Source organism: Anomaloglossus baeobatrachus, chromosome 10, assembly GCF_048569485.1.
Source record: "Anomaloglossus baeobatrachus isolate aAnoBae1 chromosome 10, aAnoBae1.hap1, whole genome shotgun sequence".
NCBI classification, from domain to species: domain Eukaryota; kingdom Metazoa; phylum Chordata; class Amphibia; order Anura; family Aromobatidae; genus Anomaloglossus; species Anomaloglossus baeobatrachus.
The window spans coordinates 49,591,643-49,607,716 of NC_134362.1; the positions used below are offsets into that span (position 1 = coordinate 49,591,643).

Consider the following 16,074-nt stretch of genomic DNA (forward strand, 5'->3'; position numbering starts at 1 on the left):
AGAGATAGAGACAGACACAGAGATAGAGAGAGACAGACAGAGAGACTGATACAGAGAAAGACAGAAAGACTGATATAGACAGAGACACAGAGACAGACATCAGAGACTGGAAGAGAGACAGAGAGGCAGTTACTATCCAGAGAACCGCCCAGGCAGTACAGCTAGTACTATATATATATATATATATATATATATATATATTTAAGCTTTGTTTTATTTGTCTTGTCTTCTTTTTACACCAAAATCACCAATGATGTTTAAAGAATTTGTCTGAAATGTAAAAATTGTTTTCCTTTCTTTTTTCGACTCTAATTGTTCTTTGAGTAAAACCACCCTTTCAGTTGGCTTTAAAATGTGTCATATTAGCCCCAAAAACAATTGTAACCCAGGAGGGTCCTGCGGTATAACAATGCCACAAAGTTATGATACTTATAGAAGTCTCAAATGATAAATTAGCCAAAAACATTCGGATAAAGACAACCGCGCCCACACTGTCGAGTAGAGCTAAAAATATATAAAATTGGTACAAAAGGTATAATGAATTTGGCACAAAGAAAACTTTTACTCAAAAAAGGTTAAAATAAAATGATAAATTGTGGTCAAAGTGCTTTAGGTTTAGTGTGCCTGTAATAAACCATACTCAATCGCTGCATTCTGTGTGTATGCTAAAGGGGAAAGTGAGGCGGCCACACCTTATGGGTCAGCAATACATTTTGTTTGTGTAAACAAATTATCCGCATCATAATCCATTGTTTCCCCAACTAGGAACCTGGGGTCCCTGGAGTCCTAATCAGGGGTTACTAAGAGCAAAGCAACAAAAACACCAATCACTTTTACAATGGGGGATGGCAAACTAATGGCAAACAAAGATACAAAAAGATAAATATAAAAATATGGAAAGATACTTTATAAACACAGCACTGGCCAAGAATAAAAAAAATGATATAACCACAATTATAACAAGAATGGTATTAAGGAATTCTCCAGCAATCCAGAAGTGGAAATATTTTTCAGGAGCTAACCTACAGTAATAGGTTTAGGAATCATTGACATATAAAGTGAATGTCGATAGATAGATAGATAGATAGATAGATAGATAGATAGATAGATAGATAGATAGATAGAGGGATAGATAGATAGACAGAGGGATAGATAGAGGGATAGATAGATGGATAGACAGAGGGATAAATAGAGGCATAAATAGAGGGATAGATAGATAGATAGATAGATAGATAGATAGATAGATAGATAGATAGACAGAGGGATAAATAGAGGGATAAATAGAGGGATAGATAGATAGATAAGATAGATAGATAGATAGATAGATAGATAGATAGAGGGATAGATAGATAGACAGAGGGATAGATAGAGGGATAGATAGATAGATAGATAGATAGATAGACAGAGGGATAAATAGAGGGATAAATAGAGGGATAGATAGATAGATAGATAGATAGACAGAGGGATAAATAGAGGGATAAATAGAGGGATAGATAGATAAGATAGATAGATAGATAGATAGATAGATGGATAGAGGGATAGATAGAGGGATAGATAGATAGAGGGATAGAGGGATAGATAGAGGGATAGATAGAGGGATAGATAGATGGATAGATAGATAAAGGGATAGATAAAGGGATAGATAATGGATAGATAGATATATAGATCGATAGATAGAGGGATAGATAGAGGGATAGATAGATAGATGGAGAGAGAGATGGAGAGAGAGATGGATGGATGGATGGATAGATGAATGGCTGGATGAATGGATAGATGGATAGACAGCTAGATGGATAGATGGATGAATAGATAGATGGATGAATAGATAGATAGATAGAGATAGATGTACGGATGGATGGATAGATGGATGGATGGATAGAGAGAGATGGATGGATGGATGGATGGCTGGATGAGTGGATAGATGGATAGACGGATAGATGGATGGACGGATAGAGGGATAGATAGATGGATGAATAGGTAGATAGATAGATAGACAGATAGATAGACGGATGGATGGATGGATGGATGGATAGATTGATAGATGGATAGATTGATAGATCGATATATAGAAGGATAGATAGATAGATACATAGTGGATGGATAGATGAGTGGAAAGATAGCGAGAGCGAAAAGTAGAGAGAGAGATGGATGATGGATGAAAATGGATGGATAGATGAAAAGATGGATGGATGGATAGATACATAGATAAACAGATAGAAAACAAAAATAACAGCAAAGTCTTCAGTCCCTGGTGCAATCCCTCATAGAGGAGAATTGATGAACGTCCTCTGAATATAGGAAAAAAAAGCAAAATTAGGGGCAGCACTCAAGGGTACAAGTGAAAAAAGTGTACCTCCTAATCACTGCCTTTATTCTTGCTTTTTTGTATCTATATATCTGTATGTAAATATAGATAGATAGATAGATAGATAGATAGAGAGAGAGAGAGATGCTCACTCAGCCCCATTTTTCTTTTTACTTCCCAGATGATTCAATGAGATGAGACGGTAACTAAATATCACATCAGAATCAAAGAGTATGGAGATCGCTATGATACATTATCATTAGAAGTTACCAGCTTTGCTTGGCACAATGAAGGATGAAACCTTCAGATACAATTCCTAGATGACATACACAGATGTAGCAAAGCTGTAACTTCCAAGGAAACGATTGAAGATATGGTATCAATTAGTTGGGGGATATTTGTCTGCTCATAAAGTAAAAGTTCCGTAGCCCTGAAAATAATAATCTTAGACCTGCCACATCTGATAAATTCAGCTATGCTACATCTGATAAATTCAGCTCTGCTGCATCTGATAAATTCAGCTCTCCTACATCTGATAAATTCAGCTCTGCTACATCTGATAAATTCAGCTCTGCTACATCTGATAAATTCAGCTCTGCCACATATGATATATTCAGCTGTGCTACATCTGACAAATTCAGCTCTGCTGTATCTGATAAATTCAGCTCTGCTATATCTGATAAATTCAGCTCTGCTACATCTGACAAATTCATCACTGCTGCATCTGATAAATTCAGCTTTGCTACATCTGACAAAGTCAGCTCTGCTGCATCTGATATATTCAGCTCTGCTACATCTGATAAATTCAGCTCTACCACATCTGATATATTCAGCTCTGCTACATCTGATAAATTCAGCTCTGCTATATCTGACAAATTCAGCTCTGCCACATCTGACAAATTCAGCTCTGCTGCATCTGATAAATTCAGCTCTGCTACATCTAATAAATTCAATTCTGCTACATCTGACAAATTTAGCTCTAGTACATCTACAAGCGTAATTTAAAATAAAAACGGGAGAACACAATTGTGGGAAAGAAAGTCAGCGAGAAAGTCAATCAGTTAGAGTGGGAAGAGGTAGTAAAAGGGAGAGGAGGGTGAGGGGATGAGCGCCGGTCCTCACTTGCTCTGCTGGGCTCTGCCGTCCTCTGCCCGGGCTCTGCACTCTCTGGATGCTCTGGTCTCTGTCACTGGTTCTGCACAGACAGACTGACACAAAGCAAAATATATAATATCAGAGTGCTGAGAGCAGCCTTAACCCTCCTGCCTCCGCAGATCTGTCTATTACATATAAACCTTCACTTATCCCCTTTCCTGTCAGTGCTCCGCATAGAGAATTAACCTCACTTTTGCTGAACTCTATCCTTCCTATAGCCGCATCTCTTTTGTCGCCATTTCTTAAGACTTTCATACACAACTAACTCTTCTGCCATGGAAAAGAATCAATAGGGAAAAAAAAATCCGCTGGCCAACATCACCCCATACCAATTCCCAAAAATGTACTCCCATCTCACAGAAAAGATAGACATCAGCTGTACACACTGCCCTCAGCTGAGGCCTGGTCATTACAGGGTTAATCCATTTCCCTGCCCTATCAGCATTTCCAGATACATGATCATAGTCAATAGCAATCAATAGCCGTATTATCAGCAGACTGTGTCTAGGGACAGGTAATACACTTAGAATACACAAATATCCTGATATTTACATATGTACTAATAGATGGACAGATCATAGGGGATAAATAGATAGGTGATAAGAAGAGAGAGAGAAATAGAGAGCTGATAGATGAATAGATAGATGGATGGATAGATAGATAGATAGAGATAATAGAGGATAAATGGATAGATAGGTGATAATAAGAGAGAGCGAGAAATAGAGAGCTGATAAATAGATAGATAAGTAGCCTGTTAGGGATGTGGCTTGGTCACTATCATCGTTAGGAAAGGCCAGGTAATGCAAATTTCACAGCCTTATAAAAACCCAGGTTTTTATAACCCATGGATTCTTCTAAGCAGCTGCCTAGCACTCTGAAAATGAAAATGGTGGAGGCCTACAAAACAGGAGAAGGCTATAATGAGATGGCAAAGCGTTATCAAGTTGACATTTCCTCAGTTTGAAATGTATTTAAGAAATGGCCATTACCAGGAACAGTGGAGATCAAGACAGGATCTGGAAGACCAAGAAAAATTTCTGTGGAGCAGCTCGTAGTATTGCTAGAGAGGCAAATCAGAACCCCTGTATGACTGTAAAAGACTTTCAGGAAGATTTAGCAGACTCTGGAGTTGTGGTACATTGTTCTACTTTTTAGAGACACCTGCACAAATATGGTCCTCATGGAAGAGTCAGAATCAGAAGGAAACCTCTCCTGCATCCTAACCATAAAATGCAGCAACAGAAGTATGCAAAAGAACATCTAAACAAGTCTGATGCAGTTTGGAAACAAATCCTGTGGATGAGGTTAAAATAGAACTCTTTGGCCACAATAATTTAAGACATGTGTGGAGAAAAAAGGGCTCAGAATTTCAGGAAAAGAACATCTTGTCAACCATTAAGCATGGGTGTGGATCAATCATGCTTTGGGGTTGTGTTGCAGCCAATGGCCCAGGGAACATTTCACAGGTAAAGGGAAAAATGGATTTAATGAAATTTCAACAAATTCTTGTTGCAAACATCACACCATCTGTAAACAATTGAAAAGAGGAGAAAAGAGGATGGCGTCTACAAATGGATAATGACACAAGTCAAAATCCACAATAGACGACCTGAAAAGTTGAAAACTGAAGGTTTTAAAATGGCCCTCAAAGTCCCCTGATCTGAACATCATTGAAAATCTGTGGCCAGACCTCAAAAGAGTCGTTCATGCAAAATGAGCCAGGAGTCTCACAGAACTGGAAGATGAGCCAGGAATCTCACAAAACTGAAAAAGAAGCCAGGAATCTCACAGAACTGGAAGACGAGCCTGGAATCTCACAGAACTGGAAGGTGAGCCAGGAATCTCACAGAACTGGAAGACGAGCCAGGAATCTCACAGAACTGGAAGACGAGCCAGGAATCTCACAGAACTGGAAGACGAGCCAGGAAACTTACAGAACTGGAAGACGAGCCAGGAATCTCACAAAACTGGAAGGCGAGCCAGGAATCTCACAGAAATGGAAAACAAGCCAAGAATCTCACAGAACTGGAAGACGTCTCCAAGGAAGAATGGAGGAAAATTCCTCAAACAAGAATTACAAAACTCTTGGGTGTTACAAAAAGCATTTACAAGCTGTGATACTTGTCAAAGGGTGCTACTAGGTACTAACCATGCAGGGTGCCCAAGCTTTTGCGACAGCCTTTTTTCTTTTTTGGTCATTTAAAAATCTAAAAGATGAAAATATATATATTTTTTGCCTGAAATACAAAGGAAATGTGTCATCTTTAAAGTTATACCTTTTAGAGATGATTTCATTTTCAACTTACTTAACTGTTCACTATAACAGTAATTATGAATAGGGGTGCCCAAACTTTTGCATGCCAGTGTGGATAGATTAGATAGATAGATAGATAGATAGACAGATAGATAGACAGATAGACAGATTAATAGGTGGATAGACAGACAGATAATTAAATATAGATAGGTTCTACATAGAAACAAAAACAAACCAGCACCTCCTAAAAAAATGAAGTAAATGTGAACAGGTGCAAGCTGCTGTGACTCTTTTATAGAAACTAAAGATTGCTCAGCCAACTAAGGAAGCAGTCACCGTCTCCAAAAAGATGTTACAAAGAAACAAAAACTTGTTTTATTTTGTTACAAGTTGCTGGTAAGTTTTTGTTTCTTTGTAGCATATATTTGGAAGTAGCACCCGAGCACTGAGCAGTTCGCTCATCACTATTAGGCTACTTTCACACATCAGTTTTTTTCCATCAGGTACAATCTGGAAAAAAACGGGTTAAACGGATCCAGTACCGCATCCGTTTTATCCCCATAGATTTGCATTGTTACCGGATTGTACCTGATGGCTTTGCGTTGCATCCGTTTTTTTCCGGATGCGGCAAAATTTATCAAAGCGGCGGCCGGAGGCAACATGTCTTGCAACGTTTTTTTGTCCGGCAAAAAAACCGCATCGCGCCGGTTACGGCATGTTTTACAATGAAAGCCTATGGACGCCGGATCCGACGCAATGCGGTAAAAAATGGATGCGGCTACCGGATCCGTTTTTGTAAACTGCGCATGCACCAAATTAATTAAAAAAGCTGATCCTTCAAAAAAAAGGACAAACCGGATGCAAAAACGGATGCAAACCGTATCCACCGGATCCGGTTTTGTACGCATCCGGCATAACGGCATAACGGATCCATTAAAAACCGGATTCCGGTGGATACGGTTTTACATTTTTTGGCCGGATCCTTTGGATCAGGAAAAAAAAGGATTGTGCCTGAATGCAGAAAACTGATGTGTGAAAGTAGCCTAAATAATGAGACAAATCATGAAGGCTGGTTTATAATGATGTCACAATTAAAGGGATTGTCCAGTCTGACCATATCGATAGCTTTTCTATAGGACAGGTGATCAATATCAGATTGGTAAGGGTCCGACACGCCTCACAGCCAGTGATCCACTGCTTTTTGCCGGAGTACCCAGCAGCGGGTGTTAATTGATGCGTTTTGCAGCTGTGTTCCATGTTCTCTGTTTTAAATTTTTTTTTTTTTTTTTTTAGTAAAAATTTTTTTTTTTTTTAATTCATATTTATATTTAATTTAATCCATTTTCACCCTCCATTTGTAAATTTTAAATCTCAAAATCTAAATTTCATATTTTCTTTTTTTTAAAGTAATTTCCTTGATGAGTTTTTTATTCATGTTTATTAATTTTTAAATATATTTCAAAAGATTTTTTTAATGATGAGGGTATCACAATATACTTGAGATAAAATATATTTGTGGTTTCTTGAACATCGCTGTTAAATGTGAATATGTACAATTGATTTTTGTGAGGCGAGGTCCCTGAAAACCCTGCTGATTGATCATTATGATCCATATGTTGAATTAATCAAGGGGTGTGGGGACCTACATATTTATGTATATATAAGGCATACCACTTCATATGATTGTTGCTACCTGAGGAAGGGGGAACATTTAACCCCGAAACGCGTTGTGGCTTATAATCTTGCAATAAAAAAAGTTTTTTGGAACAATACCATCATCTTTATGAACTTTAATAGCAGCGCAGCCAACACCGTGGTTTTTTCATTATCCCCAAATCTATGTTCTCTGTTCCGGAGCTTTTAACAGCTGATCGGTGGGTGCAACGGGTGTCGGACCCTCACTAATCTTATATAGATCTGTATATCATTATCCTCTGACATGACAACTAGGGATGATTGACTACTGCAAATATCCGGCAACGCCCATATTCGCCGAATAGGTCGCCGCTATTCGACTATTTGCGAATATTCGATGCGCAATGTAAGTCTATGAGAAACCCGAATAGTTGCCGAATAGCGACTATTCAAGCTTCCCATAGACTTACATTGCACATCGAATATTCGCATAGCGGCGACCTATTCGTCGGATATTCGCGAAGTCGAATATTGCCGGATATTTGAGATATTCAATCATCCTTAATGACAACCCCTTTCACACTGGTCATGTAGAGAATTATTCCCAATTGTATCAGCAATGGTTTTCGAAGGCAAAACAAAAAATTAAATAACACATTGATGAGGCCAACAACACAAATGAATTGTTTCTTCCACTGCAATTGGTGAGAACATGCGGTCCGGCCTCTGAATACATCGTACTAGATTCATCTCTGTCCATGTGTCATTAAATAAGTACAACGTCAGCGTCTTGTAGAAAGAGCAAATGAAGTCCGGAAAAGAGAAAGTGCGGGAGGTGATATAAGCAAAGGATGAGCAGACAGCAGGAGGGATGCAGTCACTTATTTATGGTTGCTTCAATTTGTCATCATAATTATGGGAAAATTATCAGGAATATTAGACATCAAAGGCAAGGAGAGCGATCACATTGGCGTGAAGGATTAGCCGTCATCTTCCCTGATATGTTTATTGTAGTAAACACTTGTATTCCAAATGTAATCACATTACTGGAGCATCTTTTCTTATAACATTGCAGGATGTTGTGTAGCGCCCCTAAAGCCATCAGGGATCTACAAGGTACTGCATCCCCACCAGGATACAGGGCCTACCCCCTAGGGACCCAGAAGACCAGTGCTGGTAACACACAAACACTCCAGTTAATCCCTGTTTTTCCCCAAATCCCACATAGAATGGTACTAGGCTAGGGTTGGACCAATGGATGGCCGCCTAGAGGGGGAGCCAATCCAGTCCACTAGACAACCAGGTGGGAGGGGCAGACAGTGGACAAACAGTGGAGGAGAGACAGTGAAAGTGAGCAGACGGACTGACCGGAAGGGAACAGTGACCTGAGGGCCGAGGCGGTTAGTTGCCGGTGGAGTACGGTGGAGTACTCCCGGAACTACGCACCAACGGGGTACAGAATCCTAGGTCAGGCAAAAGCTCCAGGCAGACCTGATAAAAGCTGTACAGTGAGAGGGCCATCAAGGACCTCACTGACCTTGAAGTTCGGGACTCAGTAGCAACGGGAGAACCGGGGACAGGACCAGAGACTCCAACCCTACAGGGTTCACGCTACCGTCATACGGACTGCTGAAGAAGACAACCAGGAGGGGACCCCCAGCTGCTCTATGCTACGGGGACCCACCAACCAAAGACAGGTGCAGAGGAAAGAAGCCACCAGATCATTAAACCGGCACTGGGACTAAGGGGACCTGCGGTTAAGATCAGCCGGCCTCGGGTGACCAGTTACCAGCTTGTCATGAGTAAAAGAAACCAGTTACACTGAAACTCCCATTGTGGCCTACCTTCTTTCAACACGCACCTGCATTGCCTATCCTCTGGGGCCTGGCCCTGCTTGCGGAGGGCCCAACATCCAGGCTGCCACTAACACCAGCCCCAGTAGTGAAAACTGTGCAGCGGCAGCTCCATCCACATAGCCGCAAATTGCAAGTGGCGCTGTGGCGCCCCTGACCTGGTCAGGCACCACTGAGTACTGCACCCATGCCGGGTCAGTACAACACAGGTAATCCAGAAGGCTGACCGAGGTGTGGTTACGCAGGCACATAGTAATCAGGTCTCCCACATAAACCTTTGAGGGACCACTAGGGAATCCAGGAGGGTGCGTGGCCTCCATCTCCACTCAAGGGGTGTGGTAGTGAGCCTGGTTGCTAAGTTGCGGAGGCAGGCACAAAGGGGAGGGAGCAGTGAGCCAGTCAGTCAGTGAAGCTCAGGGAGAGCAGTCACAAGGAGGAGACCTGGAGGCTGTCACTAGTCAGACACCGCAGGTGCAGTGGTTACTGGCAGGGGAGAACGGTCACCTGGTAGTGCTGCCCGAAATACACCCAAGTGCAAAGGGGTGGCTGAGTACGGGGACTGCCAGGCGAGGACCAGGCCCGCATGGGGTTACAGGTCCCCAGAGCAGGGGCCCATTCAGTTGGCCTGCTCAACCTGCAGGTGGGGGTACTTCATACCCTCCACCATAACGCCACAGAGTCCGGAGCCACGTAGCAACGAGAGGGCCCATAGTTCACAAGAGGCAAGTAGCCAGAGTTACTTGGTCCAGTCTACAAGCAGACGGGCCGAAAAAGTGGAGAGCAGGCAGAAGCAACTTCCCTGGGTGACCCCGTAGGACTACAAGTCTGGGTCACCACAAAAGCACAAGTGCTAGGAAGGTGAGTCAGTAGCCACCCTCACAAGTCAGCCTGAAGGAATTCCTGGTTCCACCTGGCTATCACAGCTTCGCCCGGGTTACTCATCCCTGCCATCTGACGTGAGTGAAAAACCCTGAAAGACATTCTTGCTGTGCGTGTGAGTCATTCTGCGACCTGTGGTTCCACACACCCAAGCCGGGCCCTGGGGCTAGCCTCACTCTCGGGAGGCCACTACATCTAACTGCATCCAACATCAGCCCCAGGCATCCCCTAATCTGCAGTGGCGGTCACCCTGACCGCAATACCGAGAGTGGCGTCACGAATCCTATAGAAGTCAACCTACCTGTGACAAGAAGGACCCAGGACGTGCCGTCCCTGAAGACCCTGAGACGACCTGAAGGTAACGGGGCACTGGGCGGCACAGCGTCACGTGTGAATTTTATTCAAAATCCCCTGTAAATATTCCCCTTTTAAAAAGTACTGAGGGCACGGGCCCGGGTAACAGCCACCAAAGTGACATTCCGCCCGGGACCGTTATACACCGCCCGGGACCGAATACCCCATAACCCTGGGTGACACCGTTGCTTCTGTGTTATTCTTCCTGAATTTGTATCATTAAATAAATAAACACATAATTAAATGTGTTACTATTCCGCCGAGTGCCCCTGGCATTACTGTGTCTAGGGACAGGGCTCTATTGTCAGGTGTAAGTACAATGAACAGGCATCAATGTAGTCATGTATTTCCAGTGTGGGGATCCGCTCAGGTAGGAATAGGCAGGGTCGCAGGAAATAGTCTTTTAAACCAAATCCAGCAGTTTATTTAACATATGGCAATAACTGCAAAAAAACCCCCAAATATCAACAAGCCTTTCCTGGCTTAAAGAAAAACGCAGCCACATAGCGTGGGCTTCCAGTCTATTAAAAGTCTCTGTGGAGGAATGGCCACCTCCACACACTGGCTCCTGCACACCTCTAGCTGAGGTCCTTCCTGCAGCCCCAGCACTCTCCAGCCGGGCTGCAGTCTCTGCCCAGTCCTCACCCAGACTGAGACCTCCAGCACACTATCCCCATGTGACAAACACTATATCCCCCTCTGCAAAACAGCAGACTCCATTATACGGCATGTGACCTGATCTGTGACACACACATGGGCGGGGGTACTAAGGTGGCCATACTTGCCCATTTCGCCAGCCACCTGTGAGCCTTCCCTGTTAACACTGAAGGAAAAAAAACATAAAATGTGGCACTACAAGTGCCAGCATTCCCGAGGCTCACACCACTCGCGAGGTACATACCTCCCATTAACAACATCACCGGTCACCTTCTCACACCAGCAGGAATTACAGGGGGACAAAGTGAATCCTCTATCTACCCAGATCGAGACGAGAAAGTGTAAAATTGCGAAAATGCTGCCCCTGCAGTCACGGAGGGGTACTGTCTGAGATAAAGTTCTTTAGTCTTATGTCATGGTACGGGGAAGAAGCAAGCAAATGGCGACAGGGAAGAAAAACCCTGTGTCTAGGGAAGGGGGAGAAGGTGACCCCTGACCAAACTTACCGCTGGCCCCTCGCTTCCCTCAGCATTCTAGATAAGTTCTACACCTATGCACCGAGCAGGATACCTGACCCTAGCTGACCCTGAATAGGCTTTAGGTAGGGAGCGGATGGGATGAGCGCTCAGTCAACCCCACTAAGCTCTAAAGAAGACACAGGTATAACAAACAGGGGGAAAGTGAATGAATAACTTATCTCCAGATAACTCATGGAAAAGAACTGCAACAACAACAATATTTCTCCAGATGAATACAAGCTGACTGCTTGCACTGAAGACTTGTAAAGGGTATTAGACCTATCACCAGCACAGAGTAAGGAGGAATGAGGGTATTTAAAGACACAAAGGGAAGTGCTGAAGAAAACAGGGAAAAAGGGAAAGTCAGAGAGCAGAGCAGCTTGTGTAGCCAAATACTGTGACCATCTACAGCCAGACACTACAGGACGGTCTGTCTGACAGCTCATGGGTAACGATCTCCTTTATTAGGACATTTTTTGCCACATAATTCTTACTGCAATTATAATCTGCCTTACGTGAACAAACGTCCTTGTGATCTTGCAAATATACACAAAATCAGATACACAGGAAGAACTGCAGTATAAAGCAGAGCGGTCAACAGAATATCAGCCTGACTTTTTAACAAGGCAGAGGTAGATATTCTGGACACTTCAGATGCACATTCGGCTGAGCGCTCATGTGTTCTCTTTGGACAGGAAACATCTTATCTGTCTACAGAACAGAAATATTGGGTGTCTAGTAAAAGATAAATACATTAATAAATTAATATTTTAGTCCTGATGAGGCAGGTGTAATTATTTTGCTAATATCAATATGGCTTTAAGAGAGGTTAAACTCAATCTCTGCCCATCTAGTCTGATAAACAACTCCTCAGTGTCCCTCCTCCTTTCTGTTGCTGAAATCTCACCCTGCTCAGTACAAGCTGCAGCTGTCAGACTGGGTGGGTTAGGCAGAGACAGAATAAACTTGGACTCATAAGATCTAAGACTTAAAGAAATGCAATGATATGGTTTGTGGCAAGGCTGGCATTCCAGGATAGTACCACGTTTAAAGCCACTAATTTCCTTAGCATGACCCATATTACTACCATTGTTTCTCTTTGTATGTGTCCTGTGAATGGGAGATATGTCGAAGCGTCATCCCCCGAAAGAAGGGAGAGCAGAGGAAAAAGAGCACAGGGAACAATGTGTAACAAGAGGGATTAGATACCACTGTGTGCCTTGGTGGAATGCGTGTATTGTGTCCATGTTTTATTGAAGCCCATGCTGGTAACACCACTTTTTGCTTGGTGAAGCGGAAGCAAAGGTGCCATCGCTACGCAGAGTTCAATTACGGTACTGGAGGCGAGGGTGCAGAAACAAGGTAACCGCTTTATTAACGGACAAGAAATATATACGCAAGTCAACGGTGAAGTATAGTTTGGCAACAGTATTGTTAATCCCTGCAGATTCTAGCTGTGCCGAACCAACACTGTGTTGCCCCCAACTAGTACAAGTACTGTATCAATGAAACACTAAATTTTACAAGAAGACTTTACTTAGGACTAACCCGCACTAACAGCCCAACTGGTGTCTGCTAAACAGGCCAAAGGACTACCGCGCTCTGACTACTGAGGCCTACGTTAAACCTTATCGGGTGTGCACACCAGTTAAGGACTCACAGTTCTGTTGAGAGGCAATGAGTCCACTCTCGGGAGCTCAATGTGTGACGCCCTGGGCTAGCCAGGTAGTCACATACATACCAACATACACACCCCCACCCTAGGCAGTTACAGCAGCCAAACACAAAACCCTTGTTGCCTCCCTCCAGGGTCTGATGTCCACACCAGGTGGGGTGGAGCCAGGCGGTTGGCCCCACCCACCGAGGAGTTCACAGGCCTGGAGACGGGAAAAGGTGTCAGTTCAGTCTTGGAGGTGAAAGTGAGAGGAGTGAACACTTGGGTGTCTGGGTTGGAGCCCAAACACTAACAGCAAGGTTGGCAGACAGTGGTGGCCGTCTGTAGGAGTTGGTGGAACTCCGCAGAGCCGTAAGGACCGGGGTCGGGCGTCGGCCCGCCGGTACCGGACCGGGGAACGGAGTGAAGCTAAGCACACAGGCAGGTTCCTCGGACCCCGACCAGGCTTGGAGCCGCCGTCAATAGTCAAATCAGAATGTGACAGGAACCCCAGGGGTTCTCCAACTACCAAGTCCCGATTGAAGGCAACCGTCCACCCAGAGAGGGTATACAGCCACCGCCATAGGCTAGAGATCCAAGGGCCAGCGCCTGCGGGCAATACGGGCTCCTACGGCACCTATACGCCGGGGAGCGGACTACCGGTGAGCAACCACAGGAGTCAAGAACTTTCTACAAGGTGTAGGGAAAGACAGCCACCATCAGCCGTCCGGGGAGAGCACAACACTGCAGCCGGCTGTGGGACCCGTCCATCCGGACGTTTTGGTTTACCAGAGACTCTGTCAGTGGTTGTCTGAGTGAGTACACCAGTGCCGTCAGGCACCGCGCCGCGCTGTCCCTGCAACCCTGCACCCCAGCCATCCAGCCTCCCCGTTGCACCATCGGGCCCCGGGATCACCAACCCCTGCCCACAGAGGGGAGAATATCTCAGCTGCACCCTACCATCTCTCCCGGGATCCCCGTTACCAGCAGCGGTGGTGCCATCAACACCACGACCCGTGGGTGGCGTCACGAACAATCTCCCTAACCAAACCACCCCCTTTTCACTCACGGGTGAGGAGCACTGCTCGAGTCCCCGGGTCCGGTCCACCGCTCGAGCCACCGAGCAGCAGCAGCAGAAGCCCCGGACCCGAGCGTGGCGAGCGAGTCCCCTCCGCCCGCGACAAATGCCTCGATGCTCGAATGGCCGATCGGTGTGCACTTTCCTTCCACGACAGGCGCAAACTTCTCTTCTTCCATAGACTCTTCTGGGTACCGTCTCGTCTCGTCTCGTCTCCAGGATCGCCGACCTCCGGTGCTTCCCAATCCAGTACTGGCTCGACGGCTACCAGGCCTCTGCCACAGTCCAGATTACAGTCTCTTTCTCGCAAACCGGCATCAAGCTTCTCTCCCAACCGCCATTCTCAGACACGGACACTTCTCAGGCAACACCTCCTCTCTCACTCTGTCAGGCGACCCAACTTCCCCTGTTCCTGCTTTAATCTCTTCTCCCACACTTTCTCGTCTTCCTGCACTTTTTGGGCAAGGTTCGCCCAACTGCACAGTTCAAAGCGGAGGGCCGACTCTGCCGGCTAGTCCACAAAACACAGAACATGGAGAAGCACTGTCTCTTAAAGTCACAGTCTGCTTCTCCATTCATAGAGGTGACACCCCTACAGAGGCATGGCGTCCCACTTTTTTTGAAGGGCAGTCCTCAGGTCATTGAGGTTCTGAGGTACAGAGTTACGGCATCTACACGACGACTCAGCTGATCCCATAGGTTTTCTATGGGATTCAGGTGTGGAGAAAGTGCAGCCGATCCATTTGAGGTCCCCAAGTCTCCAACAGCCGTTCCCTAATGATGTGACTCCAATGAGTGGGACCATTGTCATCTATGAAGATGAAATTAGACCTGTGTTGTTCATGAAGAGGCACAATGACTGGATTAATGATGTTATTCCAGTACTAGGGGTTGTCACTGTACCATTCACAAAGTGTAGTGCTGTCCTGTATTGAGTAGATACACCTGCTCACACTAATACCACCACCACCAAAGGCTCGTCTGGTGACAACAGTGGCTGATGCATAGCGCTCTCCTTGACATCTCCAACATCACTGGCGGCCATCATTTGTGTTCAGCGTGAATTGACTTTCATCAGTGAGCAGCACTGACGCACACTAGACCCTCATCCAGCATAGATGACGCCTGTGCCTGGTGCTGTGGTCAGGTACCTTGAAGATTGTTTAGCATGCAGACCTTGCTGAAGTAAATGGTTTTGAATGGGCTGACGTTACAATTGGGAGCCTCTCACCTCCCTTGAATGTGCCTGGAGTTGTGTGGCATTCATCATCCATTTCTGAAGGGCAATGTTCACAATGAAGCGGTCATCAGTGTGGGATGTGGCTAAAGGACGTCCCCTTCTCTGCCTTTCTGTGACTCTTCCAGTCTCTCTGTATCTCTGTACAACCTGCTGGTGACACTCTGTGACACTCTAAGCTCAGTGGCCTGAGAACCTCCTGCTTGAAGCCTCACAATGTTGCAGTACTGCTGTTCAATTGTTAGGTGTCTTGGTCTCATGATGTCAATATGTGAACAGCATGATGAGGAGGACTGTTTAATTTTTCTAATTGAGCACCGAAATTTATTGGGCGATTCATGTATCAAACACCTGTTGTGAATTTTGAAATTAATCTCTTTATTAGAGAACTAGCTGTACTACCCGGCTTCGCCCGGGTTAATAACTGTTGTTAACAAAATAGAATGTATTAACAAAAAACAAAAATGTATTCTGCACACAAAAACCACAAAACAA

The 16,074-nt window shown here is 44.7% G+C and overlaps 1 protein-coding gene across 1 annotated transcript in view; it reads right to left on the reverse strand.

The window, feature by feature from the left end:
• Positions 1-3,519, reverse strand: part of KCNK4 (potassium two pore domain channel subfamily K member 4) — a 56,526-nt gene extending 53,007 nt beyond the window's left edge. The window contains exon 1 of the mRNA XM_075325864.1: positions 3,428-3,519. Within this exon, the coding sequence (XP_075181979.1) occupies position 3,428 (1 nt within the window). The 5' untranslated portion in view covers positions 3,429-3,519. The remainder of the gene's footprint in view (positions 1-3,427) is intronic.
• Between the last annotated feature and the right edge of the window lie 12,555 nt (positions 3,520-16,074).